The sequence below is a fragment of the Pan troglodytes genome, chromosome 22, assembly GCF_028858775.2.
Source record: "Pan troglodytes isolate AG18354 chromosome 22, NHGRI_mPanTro3-v2.0_pri, whole genome shotgun sequence".
Lineage (NCBI taxonomy): Eukaryota > Metazoa > Chordata > Mammalia > Primates > Hominidae > Pan > Pan troglodytes.
In genome coordinates this window covers 45424341-45450008 of record NC_072420.2, presented here as the reverse complement: position 1 = coordinate 45450008, position 25668 = coordinate 45424341, and the positions used below count along the sequence as shown (strand labels likewise).

The following is a 25668-nucleotide window of genomic DNA, read 5'->3' as shown; positions in this document are numbered from 1 at the left end:
TTCTGTCTCTTGGCTTCTACTAAACACTGCGTTTGAAGGTTGGGGCATACTGGTACAATTCAGTGTTTGAATTGACCATTCCAGGCGGCCACTGCACTGAGAAACTTTGATTGAAAAGCTAGCCGCTGGAAGGTTAGTATTCGCCTGGCAGCTCATTTCCCCTCCCCTGGCACATCACCAATGCTAGTCCAGCCTTCTTCCTGCTGAGGGATGCATCCTCTCCTCAGAGACCCCCTGGCTGACAGCTGTCTGAGCTGGCATCACTGTGACATGTTACCCTCCCTCTCCTGGGTTTCGTATGTAAAGAAAGGGTGGATTTTAGAGGCAGGTGAGCTTGGGTGTTAGTCTAGGACATCTCTCGTTTTCTGGTGTTTGAATGTAAGTCGGCTTTCCTTCTGCCATGGACAACTTACCTATCTGCTTTGAAACTGAACTGACGTTGATTTGGCTTTAAGAATTTCCCAGTATGCAATGGTGTAACAAAACCCAGGTTGAAAATGAGCTGTTTTAGCCCATCAGTTGAATGAACCCAAGGTGAAGAAAGATGGGCAGCTGTGGAGATGGAACACGTGATTCACTTGCACCAGGAAGAGTGCACGGATTAAGGCACAATACAGGATGGGGACATCTGCCAGATTCCCTAGGCAGCCTGGGGCGAAGCGGCTGCCAAAATCAATGAGGAAAGGGATGTGTCCCAGGCACCGTAGGTTAGATAAGAATAATGGCCAGGAGCATATGTGGATGTATTAGGGCAGCGCTGCTTGAACTTCCACCCACAACACCTCACAGCAGAACCAGCAGGATGTCCTGTCTTTCTAAAAAAGATTTGTAGAGATGGAGGTCTCACTATATTGCTGTATTAGTGCATCCTCACATTACTATAAAGAACTACCTGAGACTGGGTAATTTATAAAGAAAAGAGGTTTAATTGACTCATAGTTCTGTAGGCTGTACAGGAAGCACGGCTAGGGAGGCCTCAGGAAACTTATAATCATGGCAGAAGAGGAAGGGCATGGACACAAATCCAAACCATAAATCAGTTGCCCAAGCTGATCTCAGACTCCTGGCCTCAAGTGATCCTCGTGCCTCAGCCTCCCAAGTAGTTGGGATTACAGGCATGAGCCACGGTGCCCAGCAAAGGTATGTTCTTGAAGTTGTCTTTTTTCTGAGATTTATGCAAATGGTGCATTTGGAAAAATAGATCTGTTGGGATTACTATTTTCAACAAGATTACTTATGTGAAACTGACTCCAAGAATCTTTGGGTTAAATTGATGCTCCTGGAGGAGAGAGGCCCTATTTATCCTAGTATCTATGCCTGGGGTCCCAACTGGAACTTCTCCAGTTTTTGCACCGAAAGGTTCACATCCCAGGAACCCCCACTCCCAGGAAACTTGAGTTGTCATCTTAGCCATGCTGCAGGAGTGCCCAGCTGGAAACGCGTGATGTTCATGGGAAAACCCCACCGTATAACATGGGTTAAGCTGTGAGGTCCTTTTTATATTTCAGAACTTTAGTTGCTAAAGATAGAAAGCATTAATTTTATTCTGTACAGTTGGCCTCCCCAGGGTGTGCTGCCATGCAGTATTACACACTGGCTGCTCAGAATCCCTGGGACTCCACTGCCACTTGATCCAAGTTGAGAGTTCCACGAGTTAGCCAATTAAAATATAGGATGCCCAGCTAAACTGGAATTTCACATAAGGTACTGAACGATGTCCCTGAAATGTTGCAGAGAGCCTGGTTCTCTGAAGATAAGGTGTTGTAACAGTCCTGTTGAGGGGAGAGACTGCCATCTTGTTTCAGCAACTCATATTTCAAGTGACTTTTGTCACTTGAAGCTGAAGCTAATCCTGATAGAAGCTGTAAACCACATTTCTGAAAAATAATAATTGGAAAACATACAGTGTTCTGCAGTAAGATGTCTGAAAAAGATTGATAAAATTATGAAAACATCAAGCATATGTTACAGTGAACATCACAGCATTGACAGTAATGCTTTATTGCCCACATCTCCCATAACTGGAAAAGGGGAGCTGCTCTCCTTTAGGAGCACTGGACAGACTGCCTTGGGGTGTGGGGTGCTGTCTGATTAGAGAGAGAGCAGCTCTTGAATGGGGGAGGAAGCACCTCCACTGTGACTTTTTGCACATTGCATTTGCACAAATTACTCTCTGAAACAGTCTCAAAGGACCATGTCATTTTTATAAAGCACTGTGGTCATTTGAAAAGATGGAGGTAGACTGAAATTTTGAATTTTGGGGAATTTTCCTACACTATGCATACTTGTGAAGTTTGTATTGTTAAATTTCATTTGATTTGACAAATCCGTGTTAAGAGTATACGGTGTCCAGGTACAGAGGCTGCCCCAGAAACAAGACAGAAGTAGGCAGGGACCCATGGCTCTCATGGAACACGCTTTTGGTTAGAGGCAACAGATAAGGGTAATACATTTATAGCATGCTAGTAAGTTCTATAGTACGGTGTGTTGAGTAGGTGTTGCAGAGAAAAAGGTATGCGGTGAAGGCCGGGTGGTGATGGCCTAGGCCACACTGAAGAGGCAACATTTGAGCAAAGACTGAAAGAGGGTGGGAAGAGTCGGGGACAAGAGCCGCCAGAAAGTGTTTCCGGGGAGGGAAGAGTCAGGGACTCTGAACCAGGCCAGGGCAGCTGGAGTGGAGTGAGAGGGAGGGAGGGTCAGGGAGTATGGCGGGGTGACCGGAGGCAGAGCAAAGCACTGCAGGACTTCAGCTTTACTGAGTGAAATGGGCGGAGCAGCGTGTGAATGTGATCAGACTTCTTTTAAAGGGATCATCTGCAATGCTGGGAAGGAAAAGACAAATGATAGATTATTGCAACAAACAGCCAGGCAAGAGATGCAAACTTTTTTTTGCAAAGGTGTGTGTGTATATACATCCTTGCACCGGACAGCCACGAAGCACTTACTGTGCTGTGAAGTCAGTAAGCATGTGGGTTAAAATCGCTCACCTCACAGCGGGTCAATCGGGAAAGCACACCCACTCACTACAGCCATTATGGGAAAAAGGGCTCGCTCCTTACAGGATCCTCAACTGTGGAGAGGCCGGGAGCCCACGCGGGGCGCTGGGGAGTCTCTCAGCACCCCAGGGGTTCGGGCAGGGACCTGAGCCGCGCCCTCCCTCCCGGGGGTGCCCTGGGGTCGAGGCTGCTCGGCAGAGCCGGCGGTCAGTTCGAGCCGCGGGCCCGAACAGGGCTCTCCCCGCGGCTCTCTCCCTCGGAGTAGAAGGTGCTGGACCCGAACTCCAGCGGAGCCGCACAACACGTGGAGGAAAAGCGCCAGGACAGCTAACCTTCCCACCTTTTCAAACCTGAAACCCGGCCGGCTGGGGACGGTTGGAATGTTCAGTGCGTACCCGCACCTCAGGCCCCTTGTCTCCAGCCCCAGACCGCCCCGCGACCATCCTCCCCACCCCCCGACCTCTTATCTCGTCCCCGCCCTGTCTCCCCAACCTCCATCCTCCCCTCCACAACCCCCGTCCTCCCGCCCTTCGGCCACGCGCGGCTGGCACAGAACAGGCAGTTAGCGCACACACACTAGAACAGGCGCCACCGTTCAGGAAGTCTCTACAAGACCAGGACCCTGAGGCCTCTGGAAGTGCCGGGACCGAACCAACCCCGCAGAGCGACTAAGGCGAGGGCAGGAGCCAAGAGAACCGTAGCCGCGGTCGCGGGTTGAGCTCCCACCACCCGGACAGCGCGCCTCGGCGATCGCGCACGCGCCACGCCCCGGAAGAGTTCCTGGGCCCGCGACGGTGGCCCGGAAGCAGTCCCCGGTGTCGGGGCAGGAGGAACGCGCGCGGCTGAGGCGAGGTCGCTCGGCGCAGCTGTTGCGGGGCCATGGCGGGGACGGCGCTCAAGAGGCTGATGGCCGAGTACAAACGTGAGTCTGGGGACCCGGGCCGTCAGCAGCGTCCCGCGTTCCTGCTCCCGGGCCCGCGTCGTCCGGCGGGGCTGGGGCAGGGAGCCTGGCGGGGGAGCCGGGCCCGGGGCCTCCACCGCGAGCCCCGCTGTGGGTCCCGCGGAGTGCCGCGCTCTGCGCCCGCTGCCCACTCTCACGCGTGAAGTCGTGAAGAGAAGCCTTCCCAGCATCGGTAAAGGCAGCGCCGGCGCCGTGTTAGTTGAGAGCACACACAGTTGAGTCTTTGCGGGCTTGTTTTTTTCTCTTCTATTTTTTCTTTTCTTGGCAGCCTTGAGAACGTGCAGTGAGAGCTTGAGGAAGAAGGCCTGACTTGCTGCTGCGGAATTAGGAGGGAAAAGTGTATGCGTTAAAAGGGGAAAGGCTCGTTGGTGGAGCTTTGAAAGGTCAGATTTTGGCTTTCCCTCTAATGAAGGAAAAGGGTTTTTGAACAGTGCCACCTGTCACTCCTCCTGGGTAGTGTTGAGAAAACCTCTTGAGTGCTTTCCTACCCGGTAAATTAGATATTTCTAATGTCTGAGGAGAGCGAAGGGAGGAATGAGAACCTAGGAACACTCGGCATTCCATCGTTTTACACCGAATGCCCGCTTGGAAGAACTGCTGCGAGAAGTCTTGGAATGCCATTGTGTTGAAAGCGCCAGGAACCTGAGTCGCCGATGGAGACAAGATAGTAGCCGGCTAAGAGCAGGGCCTGAGTTCAGACCCGGCCTCTCTGCTTGTTAGCTCCTTGACCTTGTTCCTCTCTCTGTCTCTGCAGTTTCCTTGTCTTAAAAGGTTAAACTTGATACTGCAGGTGAAGTGCTTAGCAAAATACCTGATGTGTAACTCTTAATAAAGTTAGCCGCTGCTTTTGTAATTAGATTGAGGATAATTTTGGAAGAAAGTTAAGCTAAAAGAATGAATGTGAGAAAAAAATAAGTGGTGAATATACATGTAGCTTGATTTCGTAAAACTATTGGTGACACCGCCCAGTGAGAGTTGATATTTGGCTTAAGCAGACCAAAACGTTGCAAATACAGGCTCACTCACGTATGGTCATTCTTCCCTTGGTATCTGGAGGGGATTGGTTCCAGGCCCCGCTGCAGATACCAGAATCCTCGGATGCTCAAGTCCCTACTATAAGGTGGCGTGGTATTTGCATTTAATGTATGCATAGCCTCTCATAACTTTTAAATCATCTCAAGGTTACTTATAGTACCTAATGCAATGTAAATGCTGCGCAAATAGTTACACTGATTTTTTTTTACTTGTATTTTTAAATCGTCATTTTTTATTGTTATTTTTTTCAAATATTTTGTATTCCTGGTTGGTCGAATCCATGGATATGCAGCCGCAGATACACAGGGCCTCCTGTAAACGTTCAAATAACGCTCGCCACCTAGTGTCTGCTAAAGCAGAACATAAAGGCACACCTCACTTTCCCGCGCGCTTTGCTTTATTGAGCTTCACTTCGCAGATCTTGCATTTTTTACAAGTTTACAAGTTTTTTACAAGCAACCCTGCATGGAAGCAAGTCTGTTGGCACCATTTTTGCTCGCTTCGTGTCTCTCTGTTACATTTTAATCTATTACTGTGATCTATGATCAGTAATCTTTGATGTTACTATTGTAATTATTTTGGGGCATCACAAACTATGCCCATAAAAGATGGTAGTCCTAATAAATGTTGTGTGTGCTTCACTGACTGGCTGTTTCCCCATCTCTCTCCCGGCCTCTCTCTTCCCTGAGACAAAACAACATTGAAATTAGGCCAATAGTAACTGTACAGTGGGCTCAAGTGTTGAAGTGAAGAGTTGCACTCTACCCACTTCAAATCAAAAGCTAGAAATGATTAAGTTTAGTGAGGAAGGAATGTTGAAAGTCAAGATGGGCTGAAAGCTGGGTCTCTTGTTAGCCAAGTTGTGAATGCAAAGGAAAAGTTCTTAGAGGAAATTAGAAGTGCTGCTCCGTTGAACACAATGAATGATAAAGTGAAAAAGCCTTATTTCTGATATGGAGAAAGTTTTAGTGGTTTGGATAGAAGATCAAACCAGCCATAACATTCCTTTAAGCCAAAGCCTAATCCAGAGCAAGGTCCTAACTCTTCAGTTTTATGAAGGCTGAGAGCAGTGAGGAAGCTGCAGAAGAAAAATTGGGAGCTAACAGAGGTTGGTTCATGAGATTGAAGTAAATAACCTGTCTCCATAACATAAAAGCATAAGGTGGAGCAGCAAGGTCTCCAGAAGATCTAGCTAAGATCAAGATGAAAGTGGCTCCTAAATTAAGCAATAGATTTACAAGGTACGTAAAATAGCCTTCTACAGTATTGGGAGGAGATGCCATATACAACGTAAACAGCTAGAGAGAAGTCAATGACTGGCTTCAAAGGACAGGGCGACTCTTGTTAGGGGCTAATGTCGGTCACTTTAAGTTGACTGAGTTGAAGCCAGTGCTCATTTATCATTCAGAAAATCTTAGGGCCCTTAAAAATTATGCTAAATCTACTCTGAGCTCTAGAGATGGAAAAACAACCTGGATGACAGCACATCTGTGTACAGCATGGTTTACTGAATATAAGCCCACTGTTGAGACCTACTGCTCAGAAAAAAAGATTATTTTCAAAATATTATTCCTGACAGTGCACCTGGTCACTCAAGAGCTCTGATGGAGAGGTGTAAGGAGATAAATGTTTTTGTGCCTGCTAACACAACACCAATTCTGCAGCCCATGGATGCTCCCGGATGGGAGCACTTTTGACTTATTTAAGAAATACATTTCATAAGGCCATAGCTGCCATGAAAAGTGATTTCTTTGATGGATCTGGGCAAAGAAAATCAAAAGTCTTCTGGAAAGGATTTATCATTCTAGATGGCATTAAGAACATCTGTGATTCGTGGGAGGTCACCATATCAACAACAGGCGTTTGAAAAAGTTGATTTCAACGCTCATGGATGACTTTAAGGGGAGGAAGCAACTGCAGGTGTGGTAGAAATGGCAAGGGAACTGGAATTAGAGGTGGAGCCTGAAGATGTCACTCAGTTGCTACAATCTCATGATCAAACTTGAACAGATGGGGAGTTGAGTCTTACAGATGAGCAAAGAAGTGATTCTTGAGATGGAATCTACTCCTGGTGAAAATGCTGTGAACATTGTTGAAATGACAAAAGATTGAGACTATTCCATAAATTTAGTTGATAAAGCAGCCGCAGGGTTTGAGGGTATTGACTCCAGTTTTGACTGAAGTTCCACTGTGGGTAAAATGCTGTCAAACAACATCACAGACTACAGAGCAATCTTTTGTGAAAGTAAGAGTCAGTCCCTGTGGCAAACTTAATTGTTGTCTTATTTTCAGAAACTACCACAGCCACTCCTGCCTTCAGCAACTACCACCCTGATCAGTCAGCAGTCATCAATATCCGGGCAAGACTGCACCGGCAAAAAGATTATGACCTGCTGAAGGCTCATATGATTGTTAGCATGTTTTAGCAATAAAAATTAAGCATATTTTGGCAAATAATATTTATTTATTTATTTATTTATTTTTTGAGACAGGGTCTTGCTCTGTCACCCAGGTTGGAGTGCAGTGGCACAACCACAGCTCATTGCAAGCCTTGACCTGGGCTCAAGCTATCCTTTCACTTAATCCTCCTGAGTAGCTGAGACTACAGGCATGTGCCCCTACACCTGGCTGATTTTTCTGTCTTCATCTTGACCACCCTCTGTGTTGTCAGGGTTTGGCAAAAGTGACTCCATTTTGATTCTGACAACGTTCATACTCGAACAGAGGGTTGGATGTGGGGGACTATTACTTCTGTGTCCTCATGGGAAACCTGGCTGGTGGGTCAGATGTGTGAACACCTACCATTTCTTGGTATCCTGGTTTGTGTTTGTGTCTCTGTTTTAGTTTTATTTTAGCCCTATTTCTAGGGTTAGGCTAGACTGTGAGCAGGTATTTTCTCATTTTTATTGAGAAGAAAATCATTAAACCCCTGCATAGGAAATTAAGTTCAGGCCGCTGCTTCAGGCCAGTCTTTGCATTGTTGAACTTGCATTTTCTAAGGATATTTGCATTAGCAAAGATATGTTCTCCCTTTTACTGTCCTGACAGAAGCTTCATCTGTTATTTCAATTATATTGTCAATTAGTTTGCAGTAATAAGACCTAAATAATGGTTGATTTCCGAAGGTTTGTCACGGAAGTGTGTTGTGTGTTTTTACATGTTAACATGAAATTTTGGACTACGTGTAGAAGGTAGAACTCTAAACATACCTCACTAAGATTCCCATGCCCTTGTTATTCAAGCGCTTTCTAGTACTTCGGTGGAGGGACTTTGGAGATGCAAGTCAGGTTAGTAATCAGCAGACCTAAAGAGTGGGAGATTATTCTGGATTACCGTGAAGGATCCAATAATAACATAAGGCTCAAAAGCAGTCAGTGAAGGCAGGATGGGGGCGGTCAGAGAGATTCAACATATGACAAGATCTCTACCTTCTGTGGCTGGCTGTGAAGATGGAAGAAGGAGCCATGACCTAAGGAAGGCGGGCAGCCTCAAGAAGCTGAGAATGATCCCAGACCAACAGCCCCGTGGAAGTGAATTCTGTCAGCAACCTCAATGAACTTGGAGTGGCAGCCCTGGTGAGACTCTGAGCAGCGAACTAGCTGGCCCATGCTGTGTCCAGACTTCTGACACTTGGAAACTCTGAGATCATCAATGAGTATTGTTTTAAATCACTAAATGTGTGGTAATTTGTTACAGCAGTGACAGAAGATGAATACAGTGTGTTATTGAGGGGACTTTGTTTTTCCTGTATCTTAATAATGTGATAAAATTTAGTGGGTTTTTTTTTGTGTGTATCATTTACTGGTTTTTTTTGTGTGTGTATCTTAACATCTAGTTTGTCCTCATAACGTATTTTAAGGTAGCACATTCCAGTGTAAAGGTGGACTTGACAGAATCAATCTCTACATAGAAGGGGTTTAGATAAATTTGGATAGATGTTCATGCACACTTTATTGTATTTGGGAGTAGTCATATAACTGCAGAAATTCAGAGGTGGTGGGACCTTGGCTATGATTCTGTTCAAGTCCCCTAATTTTACAGATTCTATGGAATTGAGCAACAGACAAGATGATTTTGCCTAGGTTCATAAACAGGAAAAAAGGAGAGCCAGGAAAGAACTCAATTGTTGTAAACTGCTGTCTTGTCTTGATGTTCTGTCTTCATTCATCATCCAGCCTTTCCTAGGAGTGTCAGAGATAGACCCAGGTAGAAGTGGGCTGCCCATGGGGGGCTTAGCACAACAGAAATTTATTCTTTTACTGTTCTGGAGGCCAGACATCTAAAATAAAGGTGTTGATGGGGTCATTCTTCCTCTTGAGGTCTCGAGGGGAGAACCCTTACTTGCCTCTTCCAGCTAATGGTGATTGTTGGTCATCCTTGGCGTTTATTGTCATTCTCGTGCTTGAGGTAGTGTAATTCTAATCTCTGCCTCCATCTTCACATGGCCATCTTCCCCCTGTGTGCATGTCCTAAATGTACATGTCTTTCTGTGGATATATGCTTTTATTTCTCCTGTGTAAATAACCAGGGTTATAATGGGAAGTGTATGTTTAATTTTTAAAGAAACGGCCAAACAGTTTTCCTCTAGTTCACATTTCCCTAGCAGTGTATTAAGTGTTCCCGTTGCCCCACCTCCTTGCTGACACTTGGCGTGGCCAGTTGTTTTTTGTTTTCTTTTTTCTTTCTTTCTTTTTTTTTTTTTTTGAGACAGGTTCTCACTCTGTCACTCGGGCTAGAGTGCAGTGGTGTAGTCATGGCTCACGGCAGCCTCTGCCTCCTAGGCTCAAGCAATCCTGCCGGCTCAAGCAATCCTGCCACCTCAGCCTCCCAAGAAGCTGGGATTACAGTCGCATGCCACCTCGCTTAGCTAATTTTTGTATTTTTGGTAGAGATAGGGTTTCGCCATGTTGCCCAGGCTTGTCTCGAACTCGTGGGCCCAAGCAATCTGCCCATCTTGGCCTTCCAAAGTGTTGGAATTACAACTGTGAGCCACTGCGCCCTTCCAGTTTTAAAAATTTTAGCCATTCTATTGGGTGTATAGCAGTCTTACTGAGGTTTTGTTTTATTTATTTATTTATTTTTTATTTTTTATTTTTGAGGTGCTCTCTGTCATCCAGGCTGGAGTGCAGTGGCATGATCTCAGCTCACTGCAACATCTGCCTCCTGGCTTCAAGTAGTTCTCCTGCCTCAGCTTCCCAAGTAGCTGGGGCTATAGGCGCGTGCCACCACACCTGGCTAATTTTTGTATTTTTAGTAGAAACGGGGTTTCACTATGTTGGCTAGGCTGGTCTCTAACTCCTGACCTCAGGAGTTTGCCTTGCCTCCCAAAGTGCTGGGATTTACGGGCATGAGCCACAGCCCCCGGCCCTTACTGAGGTTTTCATTTGCATTTCCATGACTCGTGATGTTGAGCATCATTTCACGTGTTTATTTGCCATCCATATGTCTTTTTTGATGAAGTGACTTGAGTCTTTGCTTCTTTCAAAATTGTGTTGATTTTCTTAAGTTTTAGTTCTTTGGCTGGGCGCAGTGGCTCACGCCTGTAATCCCAGCACTTTGTGGGCTTAGGTGGGCGGATCACGAGGTCAGGAGATCGAGACCATCCTGGCTAACACGGTGAAACCCCCTCTCTACTAAAAATACAAAAAATTAGCTGGGCATGGTGGCGGACGCCTGTAGTCCCAGCTACTCAGGAGGCTGAGGCAGGAGAGTGGTGTGAACCCAGGAAGTGGAGCTTGCAGTGAGCCGAGATCACACCACTGCACTCCAGCCTGGGTGACAGAGCGAGACTCCGTCTCAAAAAAAAAAACAAAAAAAGAAGGGTTTTTATTATTTTGATGAAATTCAATTATTGACTTTTAAAATATTTCTTGCTATTGTGTTATATTTAAGAAATAACTGTCAAACATCAGGTGGCAGTAGGATTTTCTCCTATGATTTCTTCTAGATGTTTTATACTTTCAGCTCTTGTATTTAGGTTTGGGATCCATATCAAAGTTTTCCATATGGTGTGAGATAAAGGCCAAGGTTTATTTGTAAATTATTTGTAAATGGCAGTGCAGTTGTTTCAGCACTGTGTTTGCTAGGGCTGCTCTACCACACAGGCTGGGCACGGCTTAAACAACAGAAATCTATTTCCTCATAGTCCTGGAGGCTGGAAGTCCAAGATCAAGGATAGGGCAGGGCTGGTTTCTTCTGAGGCCCTGTCCTCTGTGCCTGTGTCCTCATCTCTTCTTAAAAGGATATTAGTCAGATTGGATTAAGGTCCACCCTAATGACCACATTAATTTTAATTACCTTATTAAAGGCCCTAGTCACACACTTTTCTCCACCTTGTTTTTTTTCATGTAATATGTCCTGAAGTTTGTTCTGTACTAGCATGTAGAGGTATTTATAGCTGCAAAGTACCCCACTGATATATGTATCATAATTTGACTGGTCCTCTATTGATAGACACTCGAGTCCTTTTTAATTTCTTTTTGTTTTTACAAATAGTCCTGAAATGAATAGCCTGTGTATACATCTTTTATCTTCACCAATGTTATCTGTGGGATGGATTCCTAGAAATGGAATTGCTGGGTCAAAGGTTATATTTCACTTTGTGTGGTAGCTATTTGTTAAGCCACTATTTTAAGTGGCAAGGAGTAGCCTCTGAAAATTTCCCTGATACCAAGATTCGTCTCTTTTTTTGAACTTGTTTCTTATCAGTAAACACGAAACTGTATATTATTTTGTGTACGCGCGTATATGCTTTGGAAGCAAAAAACAAAATGGAAAAAATCAAGTGTCCTGAACCATTCCCTCCAGCCTCTGAACTCATTTGCTGCAATTCTTTATTGACCAGTAGAGGCCACTGTTGAATAACAAAGCTGGCGGGAAGGCCAGCGCACACCCGGGCAGGTCTCTGTGCAGAGCCTGCATTGCCAGGAGCAGGTCTGGAGCTGCAGTTTTTAGACCACCCTTTCCCCTCCCTAAGGGAGGGTGTCACACAGGGGAGTGCCAAAGGGGAACTCCAGATGAAGAATAAAGCCAGCTCTCTTTGGTACAAGCTCTTCTTCATGGTCCCACGAAGGTGATTTGTAAAACTTTTGTGTGTTCTGCTGCCAGGCCTCTACTTAGTTGCCCACTGACATTGTGTTTCTCCCGCACCCCACCTGCTTAGCAGTTTACAGTCTATCTGCCTTAATCTGTTATTTTTTTCTTATAATTAGGCGGTTTGGCTTGAGACACAAGAATGGGACTAGATTTTAGATGACTGGGTGTAGGAAGCCTAGCAAATTAGGTTCTGTGGTTATTTCTCCTGATCTACTCCACATGAAGAGACACAAAGGGAGAACATCAGGGTGTGTCTTGTGAAATACAAGGTCTTAGTCGGCTTGGTACTTGACCTCATTCACATTCAGTTCCCACCCACCTCTGAAATGTTTAATGCACTTGGCCCTTGGGGCCAGCACTTGCCTTTGGCCTGCCTTGCTGGCCCCTCCTTGCCACTCTGCCTCCTCTCACTGCTGGGTGTCAGCACACCCTCGTGACAGCACTTAGGTCTCTTCAGGACCTCTGTTTCCTCGATCAGGGCTTCTCAGCAGGTGTTAGTGGTATTTTGAGTGAAATAATTTTTCCTTGGGTAGGCCTTGTTCTACTCAAGGTTGTGGGTTCATTAAACGGTTAATCGATACATTAGTCCGTTCTTATACTGCCATAAAGATACTACCTGAGACTCGGTAATTATAAAGGAAAGAGGTTTAGTTGACTCACAGTTCTGCATAACTGGTGAGGCCTCAGGAAACTTATAGTCATGGCAGAAGGGGAAACAGACCTCTTCTCAAGGCGGTAGGAGAGAGAAGAGCAAGCCAAGGAAGAACTTGCCACACACTTATAGAACCATCAGATCTCCTGAGAACTCGCTATCACAAGAACAGCATGAGGGAAACTGCCCCCATGATCCAATCACCTCCTACCAGGTTCCTCGCTCAACACTTTGGGGATTACAAGTCAAGGTGAGATTCGGGTAGGGACACAAAGCCAAACCATGTCATTTCTCCCCCTACCCCTCCCAAATCTCATGTTCCTTTCAAAACCATTCCATTTCAAAACAAATCATGCCTTCCCAGCAAGGCCCCCAAAGTCTTAACTCATTTCGTCATTAACTCAAAAGTCCAAGTCCAAAGTCTCATCTGTGACAAGGTAAGTCCCCTCTGCCTAGCAGCCTGTAAAATCAAAAGCAAGTTAGTTACTTTCAAGATACAATGGAAATACAGGCATTGGATAAATACTCCCATTACCAATGGAAGAAATTGGCCAAAACAAAGGGCTACAGGCCCCCATGCAAGTCCGAAATCCGGCTGGGCAGTCATTAAATCTTAAAGCTCAAAATGGTCTCCTTTGTGACCCCGTGTCTCACATCCAGGGCACACTGATACAGGGAGTGGCTTTCATGGTCTTGGGCAGCTCTGCCCCTGTGGCTTTGTAGGGTACAGCCCTCCCACACCCACCCCCTTCAGCTACTTTCATGGTGGGCATTGAGTGTCTTCGGCTTTTCTAGGTGCACAGTGCAAAGCTCTTGGTGGATCTACCGTTCTGGGGTCTGGAGGATGGTTGTCCTCTTCTCACAGCTCCACTAGGCAGTGTCCCAGTGGGGACTCTGGGAGCTCCAACCCCACATTTCCCTTCTGCAATGCCCTAGCAGATGTTCTCCATGAGGGCCCTGCCCTTGCAGCAGATTTCTGTCTGGACATCCAGGCGTTTCCATACATCCTCTGAAATGTAGGTGAAGGTTCCCAAACGTCAGTTATTGAATTCTTTGCACCCACAGGCCCAACACCACGTGGAAGCTGCCAAGGCTTGGGGTTTGTACTCTCTGAAGCAACAGCCTGAGCTGTACCTTGGCCCTTTTTAGCCATGGCTGGAGCTGGAACAGCTGGGACACAGGGCACCAAGTACCAAGGCTGCACAGAGTAGCAGCGGGGCTGGGCCTGGCCCACAAAACCATTTTTCCCTCCTAGGCCTCCCTGCTTGTGATGGGAGGGGCTGCTGCCAAGATCTCTGACATGCTCTGGAGACATTTACCCCATTGTCTTGGCGATTAATATTTGGCTCCTTGTTACTTATTTGAATTTCTCTCCAGAAAATGGATTTTTCTTTTTTATTGCACCGTCATGCTGCGAAGTTTTCAAACTTTTATTCCCTGCTTTCCTTTTAAACACAAGTTCCAATTTCAGATCATCTTTCTCAAGTTCAAAGTTCCACAGATCTCTAGGGCAGGGGCAAAATCTCACCATTCTCTTTGTTGAAACATAGCAAGAGTGACCTTTGCTCCAGTTCCCAAGAAGTTCCTCATCTCTTTTTCAGACCACCTCAGCCTGGGCTTCATTGTCCATGTCACTATCAGCATTTTGGTCAAAAGCATTCAGCAAGTCTCTAGGAAGTTCCAGACTTTCCCACATCTTCCTTCTTCTAAGCCCTCCAAACTGTTCCAACCTCTGCCTGCTACCCAGTTCCGAAGTTGCTTCCACATTTTCAGGTTATCTTTATAGCAGTACCCCTGGTACCAATTTACTGTATTCATCTGTTTTCACACTCCTATAAGAACTTCCCTGAGACTGGATAATTTATAAAGGAAAGAGGTTTAATTGACTCACAGTTCCACATGGCTAGGGAGGCCTCAGGAAACTTATCATGACAGAAGCCGAAGGGGAAGCAAGCACCTTCTTCACAAGGTGGCAAGAAAGACAGAAGAGTGAAGGAGGAACTTTTGAACACTTATAAAACCACCAGATCTCATGAGAACTCACTGTCATGAGAACAGCAGGGAGGAAATTGCCCCCATGATCCAGTCACCTCCCACTAGGTTCCTCCCTCAACACCTGGAGATTACAATTCAAGATGAAATTTGGGTGGGGACACAAAGCCAAACCATATCAATGGACATTTGGGTTGTTTCCAGTTTGGGGCTATTACGAATTTAGCTACTATGAACATTCACACAAAAGTCTATGGCAACATAAGACCCAGTAGAATTGCTGGGTCTTAGAGTCAATATATATTTAATTTTAGTAGAAATGGTCAAACTTCTTTCCCAAAGGGTAACCAAACCATTTTGCATTCCCATCAGTGGTGCATGAGAGATCTACTTGCTAAACTTGCCAGCAGTTTAAGTCTTTAATTTTGGCCATTCTTTTGTGACTAAAGATATTGATAATGCTGAAGCTATTGAGCTGTATCTTATTGTGGTTTTAATTTGCATTACCCTTATGATTCACAATGTTGAGCATTTTCTCATGTGCTTATTTGCCATCTGTTTTAGTCAGTTCAGGCTGCTGTAAAAAAATACCAAAGACCAGGGAGCTTAAACAACAAACATTTATTGCTCCCAATTCTGGAGGCTGGGAAGTCCGGTGAGGGCTGTCTTCCTGGTTTGCAGATGACTGTCTTCTCCTTGTGCCCTTACATGGCCAGAGGCAAATCTCTCGTTTTTTCTTATAAAGGCACTAACTCCATTCATGAGAGTTCTGCCCTCCTGACCTAATCTCCTCCCAAAGGTCCCACCTCCCAATACCACATACATTAGGATTCAACATAGGAATTTTGGGGGGACGCAAGCGTTTGGACCACAGCATCATCCGTGTTGACTCTGACAGTGGCTCTTTTCAACTCTGCCTCCATTTTTCTTCTTACCTATTTTGATTTTTATATGTGGTGTGAGGTGGAGAAAGTTTGATTTTTTTTTTGTCTTAGAGATGAGCATCATTCATGGAAAAGACTGCCCTTTGCCTCTGGGCCATAGCTCTGTGTTCCCTCGAGTCAGGGTCTGTGTTGGCACAGGTATGCTTCTGGGCTCTCTCTTCTGCCCCATTGCTCAATTTAACTTTGAGCCAGTGCTACGTTGCCTTAATTTCCATAGCTCTGTAAGGAAGGCTTGGTAACTCATAGATGAAGCTTTCTGTTTATTCTTTTTTTTTTATTTTTTGAGACAGAGTCTTGCTCTGTCACCCAGGCTGGAGTGCAGTGGCATGATCTCGGCTCACTGCAACCTCCACCTCCCGGGTTCAAGTGATTCTCCTGCCTCAGCCTCCCAAGTAGCTGGGACTACAGGTGCATGCCACCATGCCCGGCTAATTTTTCTGTTTTTAGTAGAGATGGGATTTCGCCATGTTGGCCAGGCTGGTCTCGAACTCCTGACCTGAGGTGATCCACCCGCCTCGGCCTCCCAAAGCGCTGGGATTACAGGCGTGAGCCACCGCGCCTGGCCCTCTGTTTATTCTTTTTAAAGATAGTGTCTTGGCTATTCTTGATTGTTTGCATTTTTATATATCTTTTAGAAAGATATATATATGCCTGATATTCGGCAACTGTGCCAAACTCACTTTTACTAATTATCTTTAGATTCTTTTGGGCTTTCCTGTGTATATGGACATAGCATCTGTGAATAATGAGTTTCATTTCTTTTTCAGTCCTTATACCTTATATTTATTTGGCAAGGATTAATTTTCTGTCTCTTCAAAGAACCACCTTTTGGTTTCATTGATTTTTTTTTTTTTCTGTATGTTTGCTTACTGTTGTATTAATTTCCCCAGTCTCACTCTGGTTGCCCACTGGACTCCAGCCTGGGCAACCAGAGTGAGACCCTGTCTCAAAACTAAGCAACAAAGTAACCAGCAGGAACAGTTTGGAAAGACAGTTTACCCCTTATGTTTGCTTTTGCATTTGTAAAAAGAAAAAGAAAAAGAAAAGTCTATGTTTTGTTGGTATAAAGAACTATTTGGGCCGGCGCGGTGGCTCATGCCTGTAATCCCAGCACTTTGGGAGGCTGAGGCTGGCGGATCACGAAGTCAGGAGATCTAGACCATCCTGGCTAATATGGTGAAACCCCGTCTCTACTAAAAATACAAAAAATTAGCTGGGCGTGGTGGTGGGCGCCTGTAGTCCCAGCTACTTGGGAGGCTGAGGCAGGAGAATGGCATGAACCTGGGAGGCGGAGCTTGCAGTGAGCTGAGATCACACCACTGCACTTCAGCCTGGGTGATAGAGTGAGATTCCGTCTCAAAAAAAAAACAAAAAAAAAAACTTTGTGTAGTTGTTATCAGAACCGTTATTGTACTAGGTATTCACTTTGGGCAAACAGAATTTTCACTTGTTAATATGCATATTCTATGGTTTATAGGCTTATATATTTTGTAAAGGTGTTTTGTTAAAATGACAATGTAACATTTATTCTGTTTGGTAATGGTTTTACTTATTAATTTTATAGAATTAACACTGAATCCTCCGGAAGGAATTGTAGCAGGTAAGGTACCAAAGTTAACTTCCTTATAATTTACTTTTAATTGCCAAAGTTCCTTCAAAGTTAAAATGTTGTGAAATTTTTTCTCACCCTACAGGCCCCATGAATGAAGAGAACTTTTTTGAATGGGAGGCATTGATCATGTAAGTTAATCTTAGGTGTACTAGTTTTTAGGGCTTTGCTGGAAGTCAGATGTAAGAATCACATCAGCAGTGTGACTGTGTCCAAAAGCATCAGCTGGAAAAAAGACTAAGTTCTCCAGTAATGCCCAGCTCTCGTCTAGGCTGCTGGTCTGAAAGCAGAGAACCTGAGCATTGATCCAAAAGAAATGAGTGTTTCCTTAGAGCCAATCAAAGGTTTAGTTATAATTATGTAATATATGTATTATATATTTGAGAGTTTTAAGGTGGTAATTTTGGAATGTTGTATGATCGTGGTTAAAATAACTTCAAATGGTGTAGGTGGCTTTGGCTTCCAGAAGTAGTCCCTTCAGGTCTGAAATTTTGACGAGAAAAGGGTCCTCAAAGATGTGTCTGACCACACCAGGCATGTTCGCGCAGCCTTGCCTGCCCTGCCTTTGGGCCAGGGCTTCTTTTTCTTCTCCTTTCCTCCCAGTTCGTATCTTCGTGTGCTGCATCTCCTTTTTCTGTTGCCTTGTCTGGACTTGTTGGCCTTGTGTTCTTTCTGACCCAAGACATGGCTTAGTAAGTGAGCAGTGTGGTTCTGGGATTCATGGCATTTAACTTAGGGTGACGTTGCTTGGAAAGAGAAACACATGGACCCCTGATTTTAGAGTGTTCTATGGCCTTGACTCACTTTGCTTTTTCTTCTTTCTACCTTATATGTGCAATTTTTGGCCATTCTTAGTGTATTTTCAGCAAAGTGAGGTTAAATAAAATTTAGGAAGTTGAAATTTGTAATCAGTCTCTGTTTTCTTTCTTTTCTTTTTCTTTCTTTCTTTCTTTTCTTTTTTGAGATGGAGTTTCGCCCTTGTTGCCCAGGCTGGAGTGCGGTGGCACAACCTTGGCTCACTGCAACTCCTGCCCCCTGGGTTCAAGCGATTCTCCTGCCTCAGCCTCCCTAGTAGCTGGGATTACAGGTACCCACCACCATGCCTGGCTAATTTTTGTATTTTTAGTAGAGACAGGGTTTCCCCATGTTGGCCAGGCTGGTCTCGAACTCCTGACCTCAGGTGTTCCGCCTGCCTTGGCCTCCCAGAGTGCTGGGATAACAGGTGTGAGCCACCACGCCAAGCCCAGTCTTTGTTTTCTCATTAGTGAGGTCTTTTAATTTAAAGCAAGGTCTCGGGTTGGATTTTGTTGCATTGAGAAGTGCTCTAGAGGTCAAGGACCGGAAAAGTGAGGGCTGTGAAACAAGTGTGGGCTCTGGCTTGAAGTGATCTTAAGCTTCATGATGCTTTTGGAATTCGCCAGTTGCTTGGATCACATTAATTCTTAATGCTCTATGGGTTGGTCTGAGAAACAGATTGCAGCTAAGTGTTGTCTGTGGAGGTTAAATTGATATGAAAATTAGTATTTTGGATAAACAAAATGTTTTTAAAAAATCATCAAACGCTATTCAGATGGTACAGCACGCCTGCCATTTCCTGATCATTTGTAATATCCTAATTGCTTGGGCCTATGGCACACGTTTTTTCGGTGTCTGAAGGTTTCTGGAATCTGTGTTTGTGTGTAATGTGGCCCCCAAGGCAGTTATGAGATGGATGGCAAGTCCCACAGTCTGGGCTGTCCTCATTAGTGGACTGTGCGGCTGTATACTTGTATCGGGGCAGCTGTTTTTATTTCTGTAGAAGCAGGAGATCATATACATGAACTGATGTGTAACCTGCTTGTTTCATGTGTTAATGCAGGCGCACCTGCACTCATGCCAGCGGGGCAGCACGCCTGCTGCAGGGGCCCAGAGTGGCGGGAGGCCTGTCTATGCATAGAGGTTGAAGGCGCCTCTCGTGTCTGCAGTATTTGGGGGGTGCTGGCTCCTCAGTAGGCCTATTTGGAAGCTCGTTAAAGGAACAGTTGAGCCGTCCAGTGTGGTTTTAAAAAAATGTTCATTGTTAAAAATCGATTAGGGTAACTATTACCAATTTTAAATAAACAGTGTAAAATTAAACCAATATTTTGAAAACCTGTCTTAAAAAGTAATTAGAACTGTTTTTAGGTAGAGCACTTCTGTGTTTGAACAAGGCTTTTTGCATTAGTTTGGAATTCCCCTGCTTGAAGATCCTAGTGAGTTTGTGGGTTTTGGTCCTGTTCCAGACCCTTCACAAACAAGAGGCCGTTTACAAGTGCACTTAAAACGCCTATTAGGGAATTAACTGTCCTCCCATCGATTTGTCTCACCCTGCTATTTTGGCAGACATCTGGCCAAGTCTTTGCTCCTTGGTGATAAGTTTCTTCTTTTTCTCTTTATTCTTTGATGGCTTCCAGGGCCGCCTCTCTACCCTAGTATTTCTAAAACCCGGGCTTGCCTCACGGAAGTCGAACGGCTGTTGGTTTTTGCTGTTGTGCCTGCCTTAAGGGCCAGTGAAGAAAATGTCGTTTTAGATATCTAAGCAACAAACACTAAGTGCCTTTGATATGTTAGGGCCCTTGTCTGAGGATACAGACATGTCAAAGATGCACTGAAATCTTTACCTTGGAAGACCAGGGTTGAGGGATTAGGATGGAGAATAGAACAGATTAGTGAATGAGAGGACTAAATAATGAGAGTCCGCAGGCTGCGTCTTTAAACACCAGGAATAACTCTGCTGACCCGCCAAGCTCATGGTGGAGTCTGAGCCTGCGATCAAATCGAGCATGGCTGGGATGGCGGCACACCAGGGGATGTGGCCACCGTGGCTGTGGGTGCTAACATGGCCTGCTGCTCTTGGCCCAGTCACTTTGCCTCTCTTTGACTTATTTGGATCAAAACAGAGAGGTTTATCAGCATCTTCTAGACAGATGGTTACATGTCTTGCCCAGCTCTAGGGTCCATGGCCTGTGACCCCATTGCCACTAAGCCACGGTGACGGGGGTGTAGCTGCAGAGAGGGTGGGTGCCTTCTTTCATTGATGCACTTATGTGGGACAGAAGGAGTCCTAGACAGCCGTTCATCCCCAGTGGCCGGACAAGGCGTGGAGTCCCTTGGCCCTTGCTGTCCTCTGTGTCCTGCCCCAGCATTCCCAAATCAGCTGGCTTGGTGACCTTCTTGTCTGGTTCATGCCTGACTGCTGTCACCTCCCCAGACCAGTGGTTCTAGAGGCTGTGGTGAAATAAGAAGGACCTTCCTTTACTGAATGGTGTGTTTGGGGCCCAGTTGGTGGATGGATGCTCCCAGGTTCTCCAGCTGTCTCATGGCAGCCAGCTTGAGGGCTCCCAGGCTGCCGCGGCTTCTACCAGGAGCCCTTCTCACACTGGGGGCAAGTGTCCGGGGCACAGCAGCCTCCCTTTATGTCCAGGTTTCTTGTTGACTGAAGACTGTCACAGGGCATCTCTTGGCAGTATTATGCCGTGCTGAAATAAACCCGAGATAATAAAATAGGTGTTTATAATTTGTATTGTATGTAATCTCACCATAGCATTTTCTTCAACAAAAGTGTCAAAAAGATCCCTATATGAAGAAGTTATTGCCACATTCATTGCAGTAATAATAATAAAAAAGGAAACATCACTGTTCCACATAATTTATGGAGCATCTATATAGAGTAATGCCATGTAGCTGTAAAACAGTTCAGGTGGAATTTTCATCCTGGCATGGAAAGAGGTACACAATATAAATGGAAAAGGCGGATTCTAGAATAATAGGTCTGGAACCGTCTGTCTGTCCTTCCTTCCTCTCCTCTCCTCCCTCCTCTCTCTCTTCCTTTCTCCCCTCCTTTCTTCCCTCCTTTCTTCTCTCCCCTCCCGTCCCCTCCCTTTCTTATGGAGACATGGTCTAGCTCTGTCACCCAGGCTGAAGTTCAGTAGCCTGGTCACAGCTCACTGCAGCCTCAAACTCCCAGGCTCAAACAATCCTCCCACCTCAGCCCCACAAGTAGCTGGGGCCACAGGTGCACACCACCACGCCCAGCTAGTTTTAAAAATGCTTTGTAGAGATGGGGTCTTGCTCTGTTTCCCAGGCTGGTCTTGAACTCCTGGCCTCAAGCAATCCTTCTGCCTCAGCCTCCCAAAGTGCTGGGATTACAGGCAGGAGCCAAGGCACCCAGCCTAAACAGCTTTATTGAGATAATTTACGTACTGTAAGTTTTACCTGCATTAAGTATAAAAGTTAGTGGTTTTAGTAAATTTCTAGAGTTTTGTAGTCATCACCACAGTCCAGTTTTAGAACATTTCCAAAAAGATTCTTATGTCTATTTGCAGACAGTTCCCATTCCAACCCACAGGCAATCCCTGCTCTTTCTTCTGACTATAGATTTGCCTTTTCTGACTTTTCCTATGTATGGAATCATACACTGTCTAATCATCTGTGCCTGGCTTCTTGTACTTGGCAGAATGTATTTGCAATTCATCCATGTTATACCATGTATCAGCAGCTCCTTCCTTTTCCATTCCCCAGTTGATGGACATTTGGGCTTCCTACTTTTTGGCTCTTTTGAGCAATGCTGCTGTAAACACTTGTCATGTCACACTGTCTGTGTGGACATGGAGTTCATTTCTCTAGACCAGATATAGAGGTGTGGAATTGCTGGGGTGTGGAGTAAATTTGCATTTAATGTTTTAAGAAACTATCAGACTGTCTTCCTAGAGTAGCTCACCATTTTGCATTCCCAGCAGCAGTGTATAAGCATTCCAGTTTCTCCACTTCCACACCAACACTGCTGTTGTCTGATAACAGCTGTTCTTGTGGGTGTAAAGTGGGGTCTCCTTACAGATTTGACTTGGATTTCCTTGACGACTAATGATGTTGAGCATCTCTTAATGGGCTTATTGGCCGTTCATGTATCTTCTTTGGTGAACTTCAGAACTTTTCCCCATTTTTATATTCGGTTGTTTTCTTGTTGGTGGAACATAAGAGTTTTTTAAATATATTTTGTTACAAGTCCTTCATTAGACATAGGATTTTTAAATATTTTCTTCCAATCTGCAACTCTCCATTTTGTTTTCTTAATAGAGTCTTTTGAAACTAAAAAGTTGTTAATTTTGATGAAGTGTGATTTTGCATTTTTTTTCTTATATAGAGCATGCTTTTGGTGTTGTATATAACCCAGGGTTGCAAAGATTTTCTCTTATGTTTTCTTGTAGAAGTTTTGTGTTTTTTCACTTTTACATTTAGGCCTTTGATCTATTTTGATTGAGTTAGTGTCATGTATGGAGTTAGGTGGGAGTCTGTTTCATTCTTTTGTATGTGGTTATCCAGTTGTCTCAGCACCATTTGTTGAAAAGACAGTTCTTTCCCCATTGCATAATTTTGGCACCTTTGTCAAAAATCAGTTGACTATAAATGCAAGGATTTATTTTTGGACTCTGAATTGCATTCCATTGATCTATGCCTATCCTTAGGCCATTACTACACTGTCTTGATTACTGGAGCTTCATGGTAAGTTTTAAAATTGGGAAATTTAAGTCTGCCAACTTTGTTCTTTTTCAAGATTGTTTACTAGGCCATTGCATTTCCATTACATTTTAGGGTCAGCTTGTCAATTTCTACAACATGCCTGGTGGGATTTTGATTGAGACTACATTGAATCTTTAGATAAGTTTCAGGGATATTGCCATCATATCAGTACTGAGTGCTCTAATCCATGAACATGGACTGTCTCTCCATTTATTTAGGTGTTTTAAAATTCTCAGCAATGCCATGATACATTTGAATTTTTAGAAATCCAGTTTTGTAGATTAGAGTATGTGAGTTTATACACACATAGAGAAAAGCTGGAACAATAACCAAACTTAACTCTGGTTACCTCAAGGAGGTGATTTTGGGAGGGGGAGTGAGGGAGGTATTTGCTTTTTATTTTATATACTTCTGTATCTGAATATTTTCCAAAATTCTTATATTTTCCTAGTTAAATAAGGTCAAAGTTTATGTTGTAAAAGTGATTGTCTATGTTAGAATATACTATAAAGATCTTATAATTGATGAACTTATTTAGTACACTTTATAGTTCAAATATATTGGATTTAAAAATTTTAAGAAACATCTATATTGCAAAAAATAATTAGGGTATGGCTGTAGATGCCTTTTGGACAGGTTTAACTATGAAAATAATTATATGGAGCAAAAGCTATATTTGCCCCTACTATGATTTCATAAAATGGAAATGTTCCCCCTTTTCTTCCCAGCAGTTCTTAGCATTGGTTATCTACCTGAGCATCGCCTGGGGTGCTTAGAACACCACAAAACAGAAAGGAAACACAGGGGATCTCTGGGTTTAAACCAGAGCCAGGGCCCTGCTCTGGGGGTGAGGGTCAAATATGTCATCCTGGTGGAGACCAAGTGCTGGAGGAAAGTGCAGGAAGGCACTTCCCCAAATCACGGCTTCTTACAGCCTCCTCCTCTTGCTACGAGGGTATTGGGATCAGTTTCTATTTAACTCCTCACTGCTTGGTACAGCAACAAGCACAACCTGGCATAGCAGAGCCGGTGTCCTAGGGCTTTTAAAGTGCCCAGTGTGGGGGCTGTGTGTGCAGCCCACCTTGGTCCTGCTGTCCTGGGCATTCGTGGGGTGGGAACATTGGCAAGAAGCTTTCGCTGAGCTGCAGAGCACGGACTGAAGCAAGGAGACGCACCCAAGCTCTGATGCCAGGCGCCCTCATGTCCTTCCTGCTGGGTGCCCTCTGTCAATTCTGTAGTGTAAGGGAGGTGCTTATCCTTCCCCCAGAGTGGAGGGTGCCCGTGAAGCAGTTTGCCCTTCCCGTCTGCAGCTCAGCTGCAGCTTTTGGAGGGCCATCGTCCCTTAGTCATCCACTTCAGGTTTTAAATACTGATGGATAAGTTTGCATTCTCTGCGATTTTAATTCTTTATCACATGTGCATTGGAGACTTCTTGTCTATGTGCTGTGACAAACTTGATAAAGAGAACAGCAGCAAAAGCAGTCGGCTTTCCCAACACCTGCGTGCAGCTGAAGTGGCGAGCGCACCAGTTCCTGGAACACCACTTGCCGGCGAAGCTCAGGGCACCCACTTGCTCTGGGTGCTCCATAAGGCACTCTGACCTGCCTGCTGCTTCTCTTATCTGGAAAGTAAAAAGTGTTAGAAAGGCAATGCAAAGAAGAACAATCTCTCCCTTGAGTTGAGTGTGGAAAGACAGAAGAGGCTGATCTTCGCTTTTCACTGGCATATAAGTGACCCACACTGTTGCTGAGGAATGGTCACAGCTCTTGCTGAGGACAGTGACAAGGCAGTTGTCCTTTGTGAGGAGGGAGAATTGCTAGTCAGGAGTAGGCCATGGGTGTTTTCAATATTTGCTTTTGTATCTAATTCACCCACAAGACAGCAAAACAGTCTGAGCTGTTGCAAGCATGCCTCCTGTGTAGAGTGCAGGGTCGTTATGATGCTTAATCTAATGCTTGTCCTTAGCTCAGCTCCGAAAGAGTTTAGGTCATGATTTCAATCAATAAGGCAGCATAATTTGCAGGCTTTGAAAAATTTACATTTGCTTTGGATATATTTGTGTCCTCCTTGTTCTTGTTGTTTCTTTTGAAGATTCCCAGGTGAGGCCATCTTCGGTGAAAGAGAAGTGAGGTTGTCTGGGAGTATGGCAATAAAACTTGTCCAAAAACAGCACTGTGGCGTCTCCCACTCCTGGCTCGGGAGTTGCCTGGAAGGCATGTTCCATGGGGTCAGGCATGCTGCTGCACACCACTGCCCACCTGCCCTCCTGTCTGGGTGCCAGGCGTTCTAGAAAAGAGAAAGAAACCCCAGTTTCAAACCAGTAGTAAACCGGAGCATTTGCAAATAACTTTGACATTTAAGATGTGGGCGCACTTCAGGAAATGTTTGGTCATGCTTCTGAGGCTAGGAACGACCTGGTGGATTAAAAAAATTTTGTTTTAAAGAAAGCCCTATTATGAGAAACAAAGAACTGTTATCAAAGTGTTGAGCAAATACCATTTGGCTCATTCCAAAAACACTACCCAGACATTTTTTCTTATTCTGGACTCAGAGGTGCCAGAAATATTGAGTGCTGGCAAGCATTCCTGACATATGAACAGTGTTACTTTTAAAGATAGTATCTTTATGTGCCTGACTTCTGATTCCGCAGTTTGAACTGTGTTCTCTTAACTCTAATACTAAATTGATCTAGGACCTTGACTAAGTCATTTCATCCTTGGATTTTCCAGCCTTGCTTGACAGTAAAATGAAAACCACAATCCTTGGTGCCCTTTCATCAGAGGGCATGTGGAGAATGAATGGGTAGTGGTTATCCTTTGCTCTGAGCTCTTGTACTGGACAGGAGG

The 25668-nt window shown here is 44.8% G+C and overlaps 1 protein-coding gene across 2 annotated transcripts in view; it reads left to right on the top strand.

Annotated features, from left to right (window-relative positions):
- The first annotated feature begins 3115 nt into the window (after nt 1-3115).
- The window catches only part of UBE2G2 (ubiquitin conjugating enzyme E2 G2), a 33197-nt gene continuing 10644 nt past the window's right edge, over nt 3116-25668 (top strand). The window contains exons 1-4 of one of the 2 annotated variants that reach the window (XM_003319116.6): nt 3779-3918; nt 4226-4340; nt 17240-17275; nt 17370-17415. In XM_003319116.6, coding sequence (XP_003319164.1) covers nt 17375-17415 — 41 coding nt within the window. In that variant the 5' untranslated portion in view covers nt 3779-3918; nt 4226-4340; nt 17240-17275; nt 17370-17374. Of the gene's footprint in view, nt 3919-4225; nt 4341-17239; nt 17276-17369; nt 17416-25668 lie in introns of both variants that reach the window. The other variant, XM_531493.8, reaches the window with a different exon arrangement.